The 19,428-nt window shown below is 42.7% G+C and overlaps 3 protein-coding genes across 3 annotated transcripts; 1 reads left to right on the plus strand and 2 right to left on the minus strand.

The window, feature by feature from the left end:
• Nucleotides 1–19: 19 nt before the first annotated feature.
• Nucleotides 20–4,067, plus strand: eif3i (eukaryotic translation initiation factor 3, subunit I). The gene is made up of 11 exons (XM_031734410.2): nucleotides 20–170; nucleotides 549–641; nucleotides 728–815; nucleotides 1,093–1,158; nucleotides 1,669–1,818; nucleotides 2,086–2,213; nucleotides 2,742–2,852; nucleotides 2,972–3,061; nucleotides 3,148–3,221; nucleotides 3,329–3,421; nucleotides 3,523–4,067. The coding sequence occupies exons 1-11, from the start codon at nucleotides 168–170 to the stop codon at nucleotides 3,602–3,604; spliced, it is 978 nt and encodes a 325-aa protein (XP_031590270.1). The 5' UTR covers nucleotides 20–167; the 3' UTR covers nucleotides 3,605–4,067.
• An 813-nt stretch (nucleotides 4,068–4,880) lies between these two features.
• On the minus strand, nucleotides 4,881–11,581 carry hdac1 (histone deacetylase 1). Its single transcript, XM_031734405.2, has 12 exons — nucleotides 11,426–11,581; nucleotides 10,333–10,445; nucleotides 8,908–9,025; nucleotides 8,750–8,824; nucleotides 8,341–8,479; nucleotides 7,908–8,049; nucleotides 7,725–7,817; nucleotides 7,525–7,633; nucleotides 7,058–7,438; nucleotides 6,802–6,957; nucleotides 6,673–6,718; nucleotides 4,881–5,722 (listed from the first exon to the last, which is right to left on the minus strand). Exons 1-12 carry the CDS (start codon nucleotides 11,472–11,474, stop codon nucleotides 5,695–5,697), a joined length of 1,449 nt encoding a protein of 482 aa, XP_031590265.1. The 5' UTR covers nucleotides 11,475–11,581; the 3' UTR covers nucleotides 4,881–5,694.
• A 4,867-nt stretch (nucleotides 11,582–16,448) lies between these two features.
• Nucleotides 16,449–19,224, minus strand: marcksl1b (MARCKS-like 1b). Its single transcript, XM_031734427.2, has 2 exons — nucleotides 18,897–19,224; nucleotides 16,449–17,901 (listed from the first exon to the last, which is right to left on the minus strand). The coding sequence occupies exons 1-2, from the start codon at nucleotides 18,981–18,983 to the stop codon at nucleotides 17,347–17,349; spliced, it is 642 nt and encodes a 213-aa protein (XP_031590287.1). The 5' UTR covers nucleotides 18,984–19,224; the 3' UTR covers nucleotides 16,449–17,346.
• Nucleotides 19,225–19,428: the final 204 nt, after the last annotated feature.

Genomic DNA, 19,428 nt, shown 5'->3' on the forward strand with positions numbered 1-19,428 from the left:
GGTGGCGGCAATGCGCTCGAATGCGATTTCCCCATCCGCCAAGAGAAGAAGAACATTTCCTCTTCCGCCGCGGCTCCGGCGCCTGAAACACGAGTGTTCATCATTTCTCTTTCCACGGGAGGAACGGCGACAATACTGGACTTGCTGCCGACACTTAGCTGACAAAAATGGTTAGTGTGCTTCTTGGTAAATGGTTCTTGATGCTAATCGTTTTCGAATGAAGCGGTTTGTTGATACCAGGATCGCCTCCAGCTTAGCTAGCGTAACTGCTGGTGCTACCGTTAGCTTAGCTCGAAAATTAGCCAGCTACAGCTTATATTTGAGCTAGTGTTAGCTGGGTGTAGCTAAAAGAGGTTGCGCCGGCCTGTGGTGGTTGCTACAAGTGAAAAGCTGTTTTCCCTTTTTCTTTGCCATTTTCTGTCGTTCGCTGTTTTGTCAAACATTTTAACGTTAATAGTTGTTTCGTCATCGTAGAGTCCTCCGCATTGTTTCCCCTTTGAAAACAGGGCGACCTGCTGATTTAAAATCAATGCTGGTGTTGTTCACAGAAACCGATCCTGCTCCAGGGCCACGAGAGGTCCATCACTCAGATCAAGTACAACAGAGAAGGAGACTTGCTATTCTCTGTAGCTAAAGACACGGTGGGTTCATAACAGCCAAGTTCACTGATCCATTGTTTGTTAGTTTGTTTGCAGCTGGCTAACTCGTTGAGCATCTCTCTCTACAGGTAGCTAATGCATGGTACTCGGTCAATGGCGAGAGGCTTGGTACCTACAACGGACACACAGGAGCTGTGTGGTGTGTGGACTGTGACTGTATCCTTATTTTTCTGGAAAAAATGCTTGGAAATGTTGCTTTATAGCAAACGGATGTAGTTTAGGATTGTAATGTATTGATTGTGCATGCTCAATCATCCAGGTAAGGAAATCCAACTAAAGTAATTCTGTTCATCTTAAAAACATGAGCTGAGGTGGTCTTAGATATGTGACATCGAAATGAACAGAGCAAACTTTCTGGGATGAGTTTGTAATCCTGTGATAGTGTCTGTGCTGAGAATACGCATGTTTGGATCCTTAACTTGTCTTCTCTCAGGGGACACTAAAAATGTGCTAACAGGATCAGCAGATAACAGCTGTCGGTTGTGGGACTGCGAGACTGGTAGGTTGAAAACAAGTTAATCATTTTTCTTTCACTAGCTTTGCATGATTTCAAACTAATCCTCATGTGTGGTATACTGGGCTTTGCTCTGCCCCCTCAGTTGATCTTCTGTCTCAGACTGGCTGTTTTAGCTCCTTTCATTTTATGTGTAACTATATTCTTATTGGCTGCTTCTTGCAAACAAAAGATTTGAACAAGGGGTGGGTGGGGCTTCTGTGCTCACAGCCTGAGATGGCCATATTAAAAAAATTTGTTTTCAATGACATCATATAGAGCCAAGGGTAGAAAAAACAGGGTTTTGTGGGGATTATTTGTCATTTTAAATTTTGTCTGAGTTTAATAAAAGCATCGACCATTGTAACAGTGTATGTATAAGAGAATAAGGAAAAACAATGTATCCACTTTAATGCCATTTTTGCAGCATCGTCTAAACCACTCAGGTATGAGACATCTCTAACCGCAAGTAGTTTGTTCTACAGTGTCATAAAGCCCACTGTGTGTCGTCCACAGGTAAACAGCTGGCTCTGCTCAACACCAACTCTGCTGTCCGAACGTGCGGCTTCGACTTCAGCGGCAACATCATCATGTTCTCCACAGACAAGCAGATGGGTTACCAGTGTTTCCTGAACTTCTTTGACCTGCGGGATCCACAGCAGATAGGTGCATATACACAGTGTTAGCAGTCATGTTGATCTTTAAAGAAAAAGGGCTACGAGACTAAAGAGTCACACATCAGAAGAGGTGCTTTGAAGCCACCATTGGGCACATTTTCCTCCATAGACCAGTGTGAAGTAACTCATCTTTATCTCAGTTTTATATGTATTTAGAGAGAGTTTTACTGTATCAGTGGAATTATTGTCGTACATGCAGATTATGGCTCATGTCAGTGGTATAAAGTTGTAATTTTTTTCTCTCTTCTCTCTGCAGAGGACAACCAGCCCTACCTGACCGTACCTTGCAGTGACCACAAGATCACCAGTGCTGTGTGGGGACCACTGGGAGAATTTGTCATCGCCGGCCATGAGAACGGGGAGATCAACCAGTTTAGCGCCAAGGTTTGTGTCACACACTGGGAACATGTGGGAGTGTATTAAACAGGCAACATAGAAAGCCAAGTGCTAACTACACATAGCTCACAGTGCTACAAAAATGTGACCTCTTCACCTTTCCCTTGTTTTCTGTATATGCTGTTACCATGGTGATTGCTCATATTAAACATGACCAGAATTTCATATGACATTGGAGTATGTACAAGGAGTCATTATAAGCCAGACTGCTCCAAACAGTTTCACACCATCTTCTTTTCCTACCTTGGCCCTGTGTGATGTCAGAGAGGGCGTCCTTGTATGGTTATCTCACACATGCAAGAGGCAGCTTATCAGGACAGAAATGGCTTAAAGGGAGCGGAGCCAAAACGGCTTGTTTCAGACAGGATGAACTGATGAGGTCCACTGTAACATAAAATGAACAAGGCTTACTTTGAATGGTTGACGTGCACGAATAAAAATCCGGAGCTTGAAACAAGAAAAAAAAGAATCCCGCTTCAAAGCGTCACGTTGAAACGTGCTTCATGTTTTGGACAGTCCGGAGAGATCCTGAAGAAGGCCAAGGAGCACACCAAGCAGATCAACGACATCCAGACATCAGTAGATCTGACGATGTTCATCTCTGCCTCCAAGGACAACACTGCTAAGGTAAGCCTTTAAACACAACCTCCCTGATCAGGTCACTGATGTACGTTTGCGTTAATGTCACATGCAGATGTCTGTGATGCTGTTACTGAGTGTTGGTCATCTTCCTTATGTTCTTGTAGTTGTTTGACTCGACTTCTCTGGATCACATCAAGACATTTAAGACAGAGAGACCTGTTAACTCCGCTGCCATCTCCCCGATAATGGACCATGTAAGAGAAGCCCATCACAGTGCTGCACGTCCTTTGCACAGAGGATCAGTCTGACATTTAATATTTACTCATGCTGTGTCACTCAGGTGGTGATGGGAGGTGGACAGGAAGCCATGGAGGTCACTACGACCTCCACCAGGATCGGGAAGTTTGAGGCCAGGTAAGCTAATGTGACAGATGTGGATTCCCCTTTTAATGCTTGACTTTAGTCCTTTCAGGAACCTGACGTAGTGTTGTGGTGGTAACCGCCTTCTTTACTGTACTCAGGTTCTTCCATGCTGCCTATGAAGAGGAGTTTGGCAGGGTCAAAGGTCACTTCGGCCCAATCAACTGTGTGGCATTCCACCCTGACGGCAAGAGGTAAAAGACGACCGCCTTCCTGACCATCATCATCAAATATACAGACAGCGTGGTTGAAGCAGTTGTTAACACATTTCTCCTGCTGTTGTTGTTTTGTGCAGTTACAGCAGTGGAGGAGAAGACGGATATGTAAGGATTCATTACTTTGACCCACAGTACTTTGACTTTGAATTGGAGGCGTAAACTGCTAGCCCGCCTGACCCCACAGCTTCAGCTAACATCAGACTCAGTCCAGTCAGGAAAGAGGAATAACGGACAGTCGACACTTTGTCTCCTCTCCTTCATCTGAACTGATCTGGAGTCGGGGTACAACAAAGGTCTACGCTGTACACTTCTCCCAGATTACTTCACAATAAAGGAATAGAGGCGACGAGAGTGTGGTGTTTATTGTAAGGTTTTTTATCTAACATCACTTTTGACACTCCTGTGGCATCAGGGGCGTCTGGATCTCTACATATTTTGTGACTGGACTTTAACCCGTTCTCCTGAAGTGTATTTAAATTGACAAGAATTTGACTTTTCTGTTGTGAAGCCATTCTGCCAAAAATCGCTATAAAATACCTTAAAAAGTTGTCCCAGTCTGTGATCTCTCATTTTGATAACACTTGATAATAAAAATAAGCCTGAACAGTGTGGAGTGATACAACTTTACAGTGGTGATTGTGTTCCTTATACTCTCATGTAGGACATACCTTCTCTGTACTAAACTTAATGATCTGCTAACGAATCGGTCGCTCTTTTACCAAGTCAGTCACGGTTGCAGTTCTGACACTTGATCCAAGGAGCAGAGCAGGTTGAGACAGTGATGAGAAAACGTTTACACATCGAAGTACAGTTTACTCAGTGTTCCTGCATTAGCGCTTGATTCACATATTGGATGAGGAAAAACGGGAACTTTTATTAGTAAATTGCAGTTTTTAGTTTGAGATTTATTTTTGTACAATTGCACAATATCCTAGAGGTCTGAAATTTTCAGGTGGTTACAGGCAGTTGACCAATACTGTAGGATGGGGACGTCAAACTTTGATCTTAAGTTGGCTGGACCAGAAAACGTTCTGATAGTTCACTACACAGACCATCCTGTGATTATACAATAGATACCTCACCTCAAGTTCTGCAAGAAGCTGGCTTACACCAAACAAAACTCCCTACTCTGAGCCCTTAATCTCCACAGGCACCAAGACTGTCAGGGTGTGGTAAGGAAAATGCCTCTAATAGTTTCATCAGAACTAAATGTACTTGTAGCCATTTTCTTCTCTGAGCATTCAAAGTCACATGCACAGACAATTTGGGGTTCAGTACATTGCATGTGGAAGTGTGACCGAGCCAACTTGGGGAAAAGGGTTTTCTTAAAACACCTTTGACGACGAGTCAGGTGGCACTGTACACAAATTCTGGCTTGCCTTTGTATCTTTAACTTACAGTGTCAGTACGAATAACAAGTCAGGACAATATAAGGTTCTGTTTTATCTTTTATTTATTTTTTTATAACAAAGTTCTGATAATGCACATTTCACAAGGATAGAACTCCAAACAAGCACATGTAGAGGCTCACTCCACCTTCATGTATAATGGTACAAAATATCTAAAATAAGTCACTCATACCCCAACACTAACCCCAGAAGAGGTTCACACTCATCCTTACATAAACATACAATGGAGAAAGAAAATAAAAAAACAGAGCAGATATTCATAGGAAGATGGGCTGAGGGGGCCGACTGTACTCGTGATTTTAAATAAGTTACTGAGCAGAGATCAGGGACTGTTTGGGCAAAGGCAGTAATAAGTACATGCTAAAGGCGAGACCAATCTAAACATGCATTCACTAGTGAAGCAACACAGAGAGGCAAACAGTGCCTCATGCTGGTTATTCAGTATCACAGTATCATAAATAGATGTCTGAAAACTAACGAAGCCTTTTTGCATGTGAGCACTTGGAAATCATCTACATCTCTGCAGGGACTTCAGAGTGAAATACCAGGATAGGAACAGTAACACTCTGGGTGGCTTTCAAATATTATTAGAGCAAACCTGGTTTACACACCAGCTCACAGGGATTCATTTCATTCTACATGGAGCACCAGGCGGGTGGGGTTTATACCGGCGCATCACTGAGCTTGTAAACAGGTGACAGTGTAAATCAGGCTTGCCTCTAAGAGCACATAATAAAAACAGGAATAGAAAAAGGTCCTATCACTGGAGTGGGAGAATACAGGAATCAAGAGGGGCTTGAGGATAACAATAAAACCATCCATTCCTCTGTGTGCTGGTCTTCAGGTCGTCTTCACCTCTTCTTTTGGTCTGAAACAGGTTAGAAGTTGCTACAGTTACTACACTGAGTTTACTCAGAAAACATCATCTAAACAGCTAACACAAAGACAAAGAGGGTTCCCTTTCTTTTAGCAGTTTCAGCAACTCATCTTCTGTTACAGGCCCTTTTCTCAAACACGAACTATAATGTCATGTAGTGAAACACCATATTACACCCACACTATACATCTCTTTATCAAAACAACTGTCCAATCAGATTAAGCTTTGGTCATATCACTGATTGACTGATTAGCCAGCAGTGTGCCAGGACACACCAATGACCTCGTGCTTTACAACAACTGAACAACAGCAAGTTACCAACAGCACTGAATAATCATTAGTAATTTCATATAGCAACATTAGTAGCTGCAGAACAGATTAGGCAGGTGATGGACGATGATCATTTGCTTGTTAGTGACTCACACCTCTTCTCTGTATAAATCAATGTGTGTGATGAGCAGCTCCTCTGATTCGAGCTTACTACACCTGTCTGTATGCATGAAGCCATTTTTTTAAACACTTAAAAAACTGACTGAACGACTTCAACTACAAGTCTAAAGAACAACTAAAAAGTAGGTCAAATCATGCATTGATATAACTCTCTGATATAACAGCCATTGTTTCTCTTTATGCTGGAATTTGGTAACTCCACTACATGCATCTTGTTGTCTCATTAGCTGCTTCGTTGTTGTTGTGTGAGCCACACAGTATGCAGAGGGGTGGACAGTATTGCCTTGCTACACACACGGCCTTAACTGATAACCCTAAATGATAAATGTAAGAAACCACTACACCAACCAGTTACAAACCACAATGTCGTGAATCCAAAATTGCTTCAAACTGGGAACCTGGTGTCAAAATTCCCTACTCCATATCCAGTGTGGTGAACAACCGAGACTAGTAAAAGTGAACCACTCTGTCCCAGTCTGAATGTTTCTTACCCTGATGTGTCCATTTTCTCCTCCTCCTTCTCTTCCTCTTTGACTTCTAGGAAGCAAAGACACATGGGTAAATATTGTTCCTGTTATCTTTAATCATGCTCTATGATACCTTTGTCTCACTAGCCTCACCTTTCTTTTCCTCTCCTTCCTTCTCATCCTCCTTCTTCACTCGTTTAGCCTTCTTGTGGTTAGCTGCGTTCCGGCGTCCCCCGCCTTGCCCCTCCGCCTCATCTTCAGAATCAGAAAACTCCTCCTCGCAGGCTATCCTCTTGTCGTGGGCTCGGACTGAAAAATAGAACACACACAAAAAGGCATCAGTACAAATCCTCATGCCACTGTTTCCTTTAATCCTAAAAAAAAATACATTCCTGCTGAAGTCTCTTACTAGAGATGCGTTTGTCTGGGTCTTCCTCCTCCTCGTCTCCGCTGTCTGGATGAGGGGCATCCTCTGGGATCGCTTGCATCTGGACACCGGGGGCGTGAGGCAGCATACGCAGGTTCTCAAACAGGCGCTGTTTGATCTTCTCCAGGTACTCGTTGGTGTTCTGGTTGGTCATGTTGGAGGGGCTGATGTGCAGCTTGAAATCAGGGCCAAAATACTCAAAGTAATCATTGTAGGGCAGCTCATTGGGGATGGAGGAGTCCAAGGCGACGGCGGTTTCGTAGGTCCAGCAACGGGCCACGTTGCGGATGGTGTAGCCTCCACCGCCCAGCATCAGCAGAGGAAGGTTGAAAGTTTTGATGTACTCGACACACTTGGCGTGACCTGCAAGAGTCAGCACATATTGCCGTGAATTTTCTGATGGTACAAAGGCAGATCTGAGCATTATCTTTTGAACTGTGTGGTTATACCTTTGATGGTGAGGTTAAAGCAGCCCAGTCTGTCTCCAGACAGAGAATCAGCTCCACACTGCAGCACCACTGCACTGGGCTGGTACATCTCCATGACTTTAGCCATGATCTAACACACACACAGTAATAATAAAGTCAGAACATGAACAGTCTGAACATGCTCTCTGTTGGCTACAGAAACATTATCAAAGAAAACTTACAGGCTTGAAGATGGCTTCATAGGACTCATCATCAATACCGTCTCTGAGAGGGTAGTTCACTGCATAGTACTTGCCCTTTCCTGCTCCAATGTCCTGCACACATTGGGAACATTGTTGAATTGATGCTCACACATGTTCAAGTTGCACTGGTCACGTGTCAGAGGTAAGAGTAAGAAAACTAACCCTCAGGTCTCCAGTGCCAGGAAAGTATTCCCCATACTTGTGGAAAGACACGGTCATGACCCTGTCTGTGGTGTAGAAGGCCTCCTCTACTCCATCACCGTGGTGGATGTCAATGTCAATGTATAACACCCTCTGATGGTATCTGGAACATGGCATAGAACTCAGTTAATAAACATATACAGTTCTACTACTGTATAATAACATAAACAAAAACAACAAAAAACCCTCCAAAAGTGGTTGAAAGTGCCCCCAGTGTGTGTCTACTTAAAACCAAACTAATGCTGATGCAAATCAACCACTCAGAAAGACATAGGACAAAGACAAAGGCAGCGAGCCTAACAGAGCATTTCTGGTTGCTTTCATAAATGCGCTCTGCTGACAGAGGACAACGATATACAGTCATGTAAAAACAGAGCAAAACTGTGCTGCTTACTTAAGCAGCTCCAGGATCGCCAGCACGATGTCATTGACATAGCAGAAACCAGAGGCCTCTGACTTCTTGGCGTGATGGAGCCCGCCGGCCCAGTTGATGGCGATGTCTGTCTGCTGCTTGTTCAGCTTCACTGCTCCAGCTACAGGAATGAAAAAGAATAATCAACATTAAACAATGCTTAAACAATCTGATGGAGCTTTTAAGGGAAGCTTTAACTGTATTTTGATTCTCGTAGGTTTGCATTTGAACAGTCAAAATATTCCTCATGTATGTTTTTCTGGGCCTCTCAGTTCACCCTGTCTGAAACAAGTCATTTTAGCATGCACCCTCCTTTTTAGATTTCTTCTGATTAGCTGCTCTTTGTAAACAAAAGGACTGAGATAATGTGAAGTGTGTTTGGAAAACGTACCCACAGAGCCACCTGTTGAGAGCTGACAAAACTCAAAGAGACCATCAAAGACTGGACAGTCCTCTCCAACATTGACTGTAAGAAAGAGAAAAACAGTTTTTATACGCCTGAACAGAAGGAAAAGCCGAGGATTAATGAGAAGAAAACAGCGCACTCACATCTCTGCATTTGTTTGCTGTACTCAGACATGTTGTCTGGTCGAATGGACCTCAGGAACTTAATGTAATCATCACTGTGGTACTTTGTCATCTCTTCACCACTGGCTTTGTGCGGTCTCTGAAATGACACAGATTGTCATTAATCGTTAGGTGTAACTAACATGTCGGTGCAACTAACATGTCGGTGCAGTTTGGTACAGGTGTGTGAATACAGACAAGGCTAACCCATCATTCAAGCCCTATTTACCTGTCTTATATAACTGACAGTCCTATATAACGCAGTTTGAGATACATTTCAAAATTCATTTTTAGTTAATTTTCTGAGATAAAACAAATATGGAAACCTTGCACAGTCTTCCTATCCATTTATCTATCAATCTTCTATCACTTATTGAGGTCAAAGTCACATGACCAGCCTAGAAGGGATATTGAGGGATTCGGCACCAGAGAGCCACGATCTTTCCAGCATGTTCTGAGACTCCTCTGGGTTCAGCGCGCCTCAAATATGTCATCTAAGTTGCACCCAAGAGGCATCCCAGTAAGACACCTGTACCACCTCACCTGGCTCGTTTTGATGCTGAGTAGCAGCAGCTCTGCTCTGAGCCCTACTGAATGTATCCGAGACCATATTCTTTACATAATTTCCTTAGGGATTATTAAAGGATTCTGATCACTACTCAAAGTTTCTGGCATTAAATCAGATTAGGAACAAAAACAAACGACCTTACGACTTCACGCTCACAAACAAGAACCTGATGATTCTGAACTTCCAGCTAAAACCCATCCCTGCCTCTGACAGCCCAGTTGCCCCAGTTAGAGCCAGACACTATCACTCAATTAAAACCAGTAGGGGTGGGGGGCAGAAAAAAAAAAGATTCAGCATAGCGTCATGATATTTTGGGTGGCGATATACAGGGACACCAAATACTCTGGGAATACTGCGAACAAGAAGGTTCGTGTTTCCCTCTGCACCACATCATTGGCAAAAAGCAAAGATGTGAAGCTGAGCTCACCAAACCTAGAGCTCTTCACCTGCTGCCTACAAATTCTGTCCATAAAAGTTAGAAAGGGACTCGGTAACAAAGGGGATCCCTGGCTGAGTCCAATGCCAATTTGGAATGGGTTTAATTTACTGCTGGAGACCAAACCCTCACTGTGGCTGCACAGGAACAAGTCACAGACTCACAAACCACAATTACGGCTGCATGAGCCTCTATTAATGTGACTCAACATGGACATTGTTTTATTTTTTTTATAAAACCTCATTGCAATTCTGCAGTAAACAGCACATAACTACCCATTTTTAGGCGTGTAAAACCTGTTGCAAGGTACAGCTGCATTAACAGTTTGGCTCTGAGAGCTGTCAGTCCTGGCAGAAACCCTGTGTGTGCATCTCTGTCTGATGTGTCTGGTGGTATGACTCACATAGATCTCCATTTTTCTGTATAGTCCATAGTTGAGGAGGAGGTTGTGCGTCATACGGATCCTGTGCGGTTTCATGGGATGGCCCTGGCCATAGTAGTAATTCCCCACATCACCTGTGGGCAAAAACATCATCCAGACAAGTTTATTTTAGATATTAAAGAAAGAAAAAAAGAAAAGCCACATTGCCTTAGGCATTTTAGTTCTTCTAAAATGCCAACTTCAAGCTCAGCTCCACCCAAAACCTGCTCATCTGCATTTTATATACACCTTTAAGTTAAAAGGTCTACTAGGCTTCGTGTAAGGATGAATTTTTTGTCAACTTGGCCAACTCTAAGCCTCTTTTTTATTAAAACTTGTAACACATATTCACTAAACGACTACTGCATAATACACAGTGGACGTCTTGAGCTGACTTGTAGGAGTTTTTATCGGAATTATTTTGCCAGACAAACATTTTAAAAAGCACACAAGAAGGCTTGAGAGAAGGACCACGCTCAATACACCCGTTAATGTAGCCAAATCATTCGGCTGGGAATTTATAAGCTCAGTGTTATAGAAGTTTCTTATGTATGCGGTTATGCACATTAATTTTGTAAAAAAAAAAAAAAATGGAGTCAAACGCATTCTAACTTCTACCACTGGGCTAGATAGCGCCAATCACAGAGGAAGCCGGTGCATCGTTCACACTTCTCGGAAGTTGTTAGCAATTCCCGAGTAACACTGATGTGATTAGCGTCGGATCGCTTCACGACTCCTTCACGCTGCAGGAAAGACCTTATTAGCCACACGCATCTAAAACCCAATAAAATGCTTTAACAATTTCACGAAACTGGACCCTATACTAAAGCACTTGAAAGTCCGATGAAGATCCACCAGTGTGCTGCGTGCAGGCTTAAGCTAACAGCTAACTATGCTTTCCGTGTGGCTAAAGCAGGCTAGTTAGTCAAGCTAACATTAGCTCACCACACCGGCTAGCTAGCCTGGTGGTATAACACCCTTTTTCGATTCTTTATGAAATACATGTAATATTTCCTACTCTTCCAATGCCACTTCGATATCAAGGCAAACCAAGGTGCATAAGTTCGATATTTACCGTCATAGTAATAGCAAACTTTCTTCTTTGTTCCTTGAGACAGCGCCATTTTACCCCCCTGTTCCGTGCTCACCGGTTCCTCTGTGGCTCCAGGGAGCACTCGTTGAGGTCCTGTCAACCAATCACAGAGGCTGAACCGCCCTACAGGGAGGCGCCGGTATTACAAACCGAAGAGCGCCCTAAGATCCATCCTCCACCGGACAGATTAGTGCGCTCTGTAGGCCGTTTGCCTTCAGGGTTTTCTATGGCAAAGATTTCTTTTCGTTTTCAGTTGCACTGGGTATTTGGGTTCAAGCTGCAAGAAGCAATGAAGGCAAGTTTCTGCACGTACAGTAGTCAGTGTCAGTTCTAAAATGTGCGGTTGGTCACTGTAATCTCCAGCAACAACCAGTCTGTGAGCTGATAAAATAAGAATGAACTTTTCGTCTTCCCCTGTGTCGAGAATCCTTTTACTTCAGGGAAAAACAGCTTTACTGTAGATTCGAGAAGGGATTGAAATGACCCCCGCCCCCCGATATTTAAAATCCATGGACTCCCCCAAATCCCCCTAGCCCACTCCACCTGCCAAAAGAAGGTCACCAGAGCAAACGGGAAAAAATATACTGAAGGCAGATGAGTAAACATGTAAGAGTGTTGATACACAGGGAACAATATTAAATGATTTCAGTTGAGAATAATTATTTGAAAAGTTGAATACTGAAAATACCAAATGCCTGGGAACCTCACTGCATTGATTTGTGTACTTTCCTATGCATAAATAATTGCATGTCAACTATAAATTGACACAAAAACCTACAAATAGTTACATAAAAATCTACGTGAAGGCAGGAAATGAGGTGATGCCTAAAATTTCCTAGGAGATGATGGCTCTCCTCTAATATTCACAGAAGAAATACCTGAATATGTATAGGAACGGTAGTGTCTGTGCTCAGCTCACACTTCCACAGTATGTTCCACCCTTTAACATAAACACACCAGTTACACCAACATTTTATTGATCTCTTTAAAATTCTTTTATCTTATAGCAAGGTTGTTGCAAGGTTCTGTTTAGTACCTTTTGTAATACATTAACTGAGTTGTCTAGGGACTCTCAGAGGTCCATGACGATAAACTAAGGTGTCTTCAAAGTAATTGGCAATAATCATAAAATTGGCCTGCATCATTTTCCTTTCCTTCCCCTTTTGCTAAAGCATATAGTTAGGGCTGGATCAGGTGAGCCTGAATCCTCTCTTAGTTATGCTGCGATAGGTGTAGACTGCTGGGGGACTCCCATGATGCATTGAGCGTTTCTTCTTCTTCTTGAATAAAGAAAAGACACTAAAATATTAGAAAAAAACACCTACAATCAGACAAACCCTGTCACCGACCACTTGGCGACAGTGGGAAGGAAAAACTCAAGGAAGAAACCTCTGGTACAACCAGGATCAGAGCGGGGCATCCAGTCACCACAAATGGTTGTGAGTCAGGGGAAAGAGAAGAAAGACAAACTCAACAACATCAATTTGTCATCACCCACTTCTTTCAGGGTGAAACCATAGACTGTATAAAATTAAGTACATGGACACCATTGCTTTTTGAAGTCCAGTCTTGAAGCCTTGAGCTGAATGTTTTGGCCATTGCCATCTTGGTGCTGTGAAACCAGATGTGACAAGTGAGGCGTGGAAAGCTGAGAAACAATAAGTAGGTAGGCCAACAAAAAAACCAACTCTCCTTTTCCATCCTTTTTGGCTCTAATGGGGGACTGTAGTTTTCAAACTGAACACAATGTGGGAATCAATATGACCTGAAACCAGAAAAAATGGAAAATAAATCAATAAAGTCATCAAGAATGTGTTTACTGAGGTCATAGTTGAAGGGAGCAGTGGGCTCATTTTCCCATTTACTTCTAAACTCCTGGACTCCTTTTAACATTTATATTGCGCCAATCCACAACTGTTGCCTCAAGGTGCTTTATGTTGTATGGTCAGGACCCTCCAATAATACAGAGAATATACTCAATTTGACAGAGATTATTGATGTATGTCTATGTTCTATACGCAGTAACAAACCGTTCCTGCTACTGCGTAGATGGGAGTGTTGTGGACGACCATACTTATAAACGGTTTTCCACAACATTCCCACTTTCTCACATCTTTATCAAATGCTGATATCAGCTTCAAAATTTAGACATAGTTTAGTTGTATGTAAGGTTGGTTCTTGATTGTTGTCTCAACTTGAAATTTGAGTTTGGACAGTGAAAGAAGCTGGTGGTTGGTTTGCTTTGTTTGTTCTCATTGAAAAATAAAAGCGTTTCAATGAGCCAGAGGTAAATGTTATCCCGTTCTTCTACTAAATATACTTTAACAAATGCACGTAATGTGAAGTACATAAAGAACCCATTTTCCTTTTACTACTGAACTCAATGACGAAACCTGAAACAGATTAGGATTTGAGACTGGCCACCAGATGGCGTTGTGCGCTCATTTGTGCTTGGTTTGAACTTCCCAAATCTCTGCAGAGCCTGTCAGTGCTGAATGAAAAATGCAGCAGCTCTGAAGTGATCAGTCACAGTATCTCACCTACATCACGCAGTGCAAACAGAACAACGATGTACAGAATAAACCACACAATGGAGAGGTGAACTCCTTGCGGAGCAGCCATCAATAATTTGTAGCTCACTGTATCTTTCGTGCCCGTGTGCAGTGTAGGCGGATGTGGATGGTTTACACAATTAAGTGCGCTTCTTCTGCCATTATTTTATGCACAATTCTGTCTGTTAGTAAGAAAATGTCTGCTGTCAGAGGTTAATAAGTGAAATCTACAAGATGCACGGCGCCTCGTCAGCTGGGAGCTCCGGCTTTGTTTCAATAATTCAGAATTGTTTGAAGGCTGGATCCAAATGTAGCTCAGATCTCAACTCATCAAATCAGCATGTGAACTGGGTCAGATCACCCAGAGCAGGGCTGCTGTGTTCAGCTGGCCATGTTCAGCAGGGTGGTTGCCTTGTTGCCTTCCTTCTAATGGAAGGAACACTGTGAATGTGAAGGAGACGGGGGGTGGATGTAGCTGTAGTGATCTCAGGGCCACGGGACTAATTGAGGAGCCAGGGGTCAGCGGACTCACACTGGAATGTCAAGAGTGCTCAATTATCTTAGAACCTTGGGCCATGTGGGATTTCCTTATCACTAAGAATAGAAATAGTGGGCTTTGGTTTTTTAATGAGCTGTGGACCATCAATACTATGATGAGACGAATGTGTTTTGGGTTTTTTTCTTTGTTTTTTTAGCCCACTGAGATGTCTCCAGTCGTTTTCCATTAGTGGAAAAGCACAAAGTCAATACAGCCTCGGGCTGCAAGTTATATGTAACCAGAAATTGTTAAAATTTATATTACATTTTACCTTTTTAGCTATTTCTAAATAATTTGACATGACAATTGGATGTATTAAGCCAAATATAATGCAAGTAAACCAGTCCTGTTTTATATATATATATATATATTTTAATATTACAGGTGTCCTATAATAGTTCATTCTTGTGTATTAATTCTGTTTTATTTATACAACACCAAATCACAACAACAGTTGCCTTAAGGTTCTTTATATTGTAAGGTAATATTTCTCTCTACAATATCTGATAGAAAACCCCAACAATCAGCTGACCCTCTATGAGCAACCACTTGGCGACTGTGGGAAGGAAAAAGTCCCTTTTGATCATTATTACTTACTTATGTATTAGTAGAATAAAACTTTACCTGTTCAGATTTACTGGGTTGTATCTGATTACAAATATACATCTAGAAAAAAAATGATTCCCATTGGAATATTGGTGTTTCTGACCACGTACAACAGCAAAGTTCTCCCTGGAAAGCCATCTTGTAATGCCTCCTAGCGCTTTTGAAACGTTAACCTTTGTTCAGATGGTTGCCATCATATAAACAAAATGCACACACAGTGTCAGCGTATAAATGTTATTATAAAAATTAGCAGAAAAAATCACCTGAAAAGTTTGCAGACTGTAAGAAAGCTTTTAAAAGCTTAGTTTTACTATTTTTAAGATCTTCAATTTTGCGAAATTTCATGGAAATCTGGAATTCTGCAAAAGCAAGAGTTCTTCCATAGATTCGGATGAGAAGGCTGAATCTATAAATAGCATAAAGTCCTGTATGTGGTCAGAGTAGTAAAGTAGTAGTAAATTAAATCTCTTACTAGAGCCACCCGACGTTAACACATTAACTACTTTGTATTTATACAAACACACAAAACAAGTATAAATTGCTGACTAAAGCTTGATTCAGACTTCTGCAGGAAATCTACATCTTTACTTACAACATAACCGGAAACCCCTCTTAACCCAGCCATGCCACTGGCGTCATTGCGGGCTGCATCGACCTTATGTTTAGTTACATTTCTTGGGAGGTGCACGTTAGGTTATGTCAAAGGTTACAGTGTAGGATTAAAAGCAGTTCCCAGTTACGAAGTAAGTCCCATTACAGCATAATTCAGGTATAAGAGGTATTGTTACAGTGAGGACTAATGAAAGTGGTTATACCAAACCAGAGACTGTGTAGTAACACTGCTCTACATGTGGAAGAGTGGGTACATTTTTTCTAGCTTCTAAAACTTGAGATACTATCACTTTAATAAATTAGACTTTGAGGTCAAACCTGGAGGGGACAGCGCAGCGGCTGCATTTATTTACTCTCGGTGCTTTCGTAGAGAAATTTGGTACTCGAAGAACTCTGAACGAAATCTTTGCAACAAAGTTGCAGTTTTCTAGACATTACTGACCAAAGAACTGAAGTTTCCTAATAATTGCCCAGAGATTACGTCCAAGTGGAAAGGTTTGCTTCTTTAAGGACTTTGTATTTGTCTAATGGCGTTTATGTGTGTTGCTCAATTTCCTGTTGCTTGACTACTGCGAGTGGACGCCTGTTTACTCGTTAAAAATGTGATAATATGATAGACACACTCAAGAGATTCTAAGTCAACTGTACCGTGGCAAGAGCAGTGCCATGCATGATGGAAATAAGCATGAAGACACGTCAACAGGCAGGTAACCAACATTTATTTACCATTATCAACTTTACAATAAAACCAGTAACATCTGTCAACATTAGCAAAATAAAGAACAGAAATCAATCCAATTTATTTACAGAGACAAAGCAGATTCAGGCTCACACACGACAGATAAACAACTCTGCTTCATATCAAACCGCAACAGTGAACATAGCAAGCTTAAGTGTTCTTTTTTTTTCATAGTAAGGTAAAAATCAAAGTCGTCTATCTTTTTTTTTTCTTTGAACAAACAAGACATAGCTTCTCTGAATCTTTAAGATGGTTCTCTATAATACACCACAAAATACTTCAAATTTGGGTTAAAATATAGGAATGTAAAAAGTTGGCAAGTCTCTTTAATTTTCTGATTTCTTTTTTTTTTTTCTTCTTCTTCTTCTATTTAACAGTCATTTCAAGTGGTGGTGGTGTCCTAGTATCTTATCTAGCGTCGTTCCTTCGGCAGGAGGCATCTTGAGCTGTAGATTTTTAAGGGAAAAGATGCTTCGACCTCCATTCGTCATCCATCGGTACTTTATGGTGTCATTTGCCGGCCAGCTAGCCATTAAAAATCCACCCCCCCAACCCCCCTCCCCACGCACAGCGACCAAACCCGCAGCCTAAAACTCAGTCCAGGTTCAGATGTCGAGCAGTAACCAGGAAAGTGATCTAGTGAATCTAGTCTGTCGTCTTGTTATCATGACGAAAAAAGTGGCACGTCGAAGGAGTCTCTCACATACATGTGTATATATTTACATATACATATATCCATATACATATGTATACATATACACATATATATAAATATATATATATATATATACTCTTAAATTTTCTCTCTCTCTCTTGAAAAACAGTTCACCCAGTTCATTGTGAGCTAAACGTACAATCACTCTTTCTTTTCAGACGGAGCGGGGGTCGAGCTGCTCTCCTCTGTCGGTTTCGTGGCCTCGGGGGCAGGAGCAGCTGCCTCTTTGGCCTCCTCCTTGGGGGCCTCCTCCTTAGCCGGCCCCTCCTCCACCTTCGGAGCCTCAGCGGCAGAGGCAGCGGCGGCGGCATCAGCAGCCTCCTCCTTCACCTCCTCCTTCTTCTCCTCAGCAGGAGCAGCGGCTCCATTCTCAGCAGGCTTCTCCTCAGAGGGGGCAGCGGCAGCCGCTTCCTCTTTCACAGCCTCGCTCTTCTTGCTCTTCTTGATGTTCAGTTTGAAGTTGAAGGACTTCTTCAGGGAGAACTTCTTCTTCTTCTTCTCTTTGGTGCTTTCTTTGGCCGCAGCCTCGCCCTCGGGTTTCGCAGCCTCTCCGTCTGCAGCAGGCGCCGGTTCGATAGTGTCACCTCCCGCACCGGCTTCAGGCTCCTTGGCGGCCTCCGCAGAGCCGTTGGTAGCTGCAGCATCCCCATCGGGCTTTGTAGAGACATCGCCATTGGTCTTCACGTGACCGTTCTCCTGGAGAAAGGGTTACAAAAAAAAAGAAGAAAAAAAAAAGCCACAAAATAAGTCAGGTTTCTATCAAGTCTTGTGTTTTTTTATTTTAAAAAACAAACATAAAATACAAACAGCAATAACTGCTGTTGGGGAGGTCTCATATCTTTGCCGAGCATCGTTGCGCTCATCAATTAACCACCATGTCGTCTGGCTCAAGAGGCGACGCCTTGCAGTACCCTAATCAGGCGATAGGCGGCGGCAGCGCCTCACAGACCGCCCGGGTTACCAGACAGGCGGGCTCAACAAAGACGAGGCTGAAGCTCATCGATGGACGAAAGAAAACACCATAATTTGTTATTTTTTGTTTACCCAAGAAAAATTTGATAATTTTCCAGGGGAAAAATATTTAAAACTCCGAAGAAAAATATTTATGTATGAAATAACCCCCCCCCCCCATCGGAAGACTATTTGATAAGAGTGACGGAAAATCTTTTCATGATGATCTAATCGTTTTGAATATTAGTGACATTTGACATCTCATTAATGACTAATTTTACTTACGTTTTGGAAAGTACCAATTTGCAAGATTTGCGGTGAGACGGCAACAGGGCTCTTTTCAGGGAGGAGTAGTAGACTGCCTACGTGCGAGCAAGCCGCCCCCCTCCCCCTTTTGTGACTGGCACTGTCAAAAAGCGTTCTCGGTTCGACCTCAGTGACAAATAAACACATACTTACTTGAAACTGGGAAAACCGTGACAAATAACAGCCCCCCTCCCCACGGACTGATATGTTTTTTGGGGGAGCTCTGTGAACACCCGTCTGAGCCTGAGACGAGATGCTACAAAGCCCCACCTGACTTGCCCCAAATTGTCCTTACATTCAAGTTTAATCGATTCATCGTTAGCCAAATCCGCTATATGCGAGGTTTTCGTGTGAGAAACTCAACTTTTATCAATTTATTATGCCATCCTTCTGTGATAAAGTAGTCATACGGAGCCACTAGACGGTATATTTACCTGTCCGTTGGTTTTGGCAGCCGCAGCATCAGCGGCGGCAGCGTTTGCCTCCGCGGCCACCTCTCCCTTGGATGCCTGGGATCCCATTGTCTTCGGTGAGTGGCGGTCTTCTAAAGCAAATTAAAAACAAAAACTAAAAAAGGCGGGTTTTAAGTTAATCCAACTCCAGAGCGAGTTACGTATCCAGCGGTGAAACCGTGAAAAGTGTGTGTTTTTTAAATTTTTTTCTTCACACGGCAGCTACTCCCCTTCGGTTGTTCTCGTTGTCTGACTTGTCACCCCGATAGAGAGAGACCCTCTAAACTCGAAGCTCGCTGAACGCAACGCTTCAACATACAGCAGGTTCAGGGCACCACCCGTGGGCGGGGCCTGTTCATGAACGGCCAATCATCGTCTGCTCCAGCCCGGCTTTGTCCAATCACCCCTGACTCCCTAATTGTCCCCGCCCCCCTAGTGGACCCCCAGCAATGAAATCAATTCAGCCTTACTAAATTCAGTGTTTTATAGGCATGAAACTAAAAAAACAATGCTG

This window comes from Oreochromis aureus, linkage group 22, assembly GCF_013358895.1.
Source record: "Oreochromis aureus strain Israel breed Guangdong linkage group 22, ZZ_aureus, whole genome shotgun sequence".
NCBI lineage: Eukaryota > Metazoa > Chordata > Actinopteri > Cichliformes > Cichlidae > Oreochromis > Oreochromis aureus.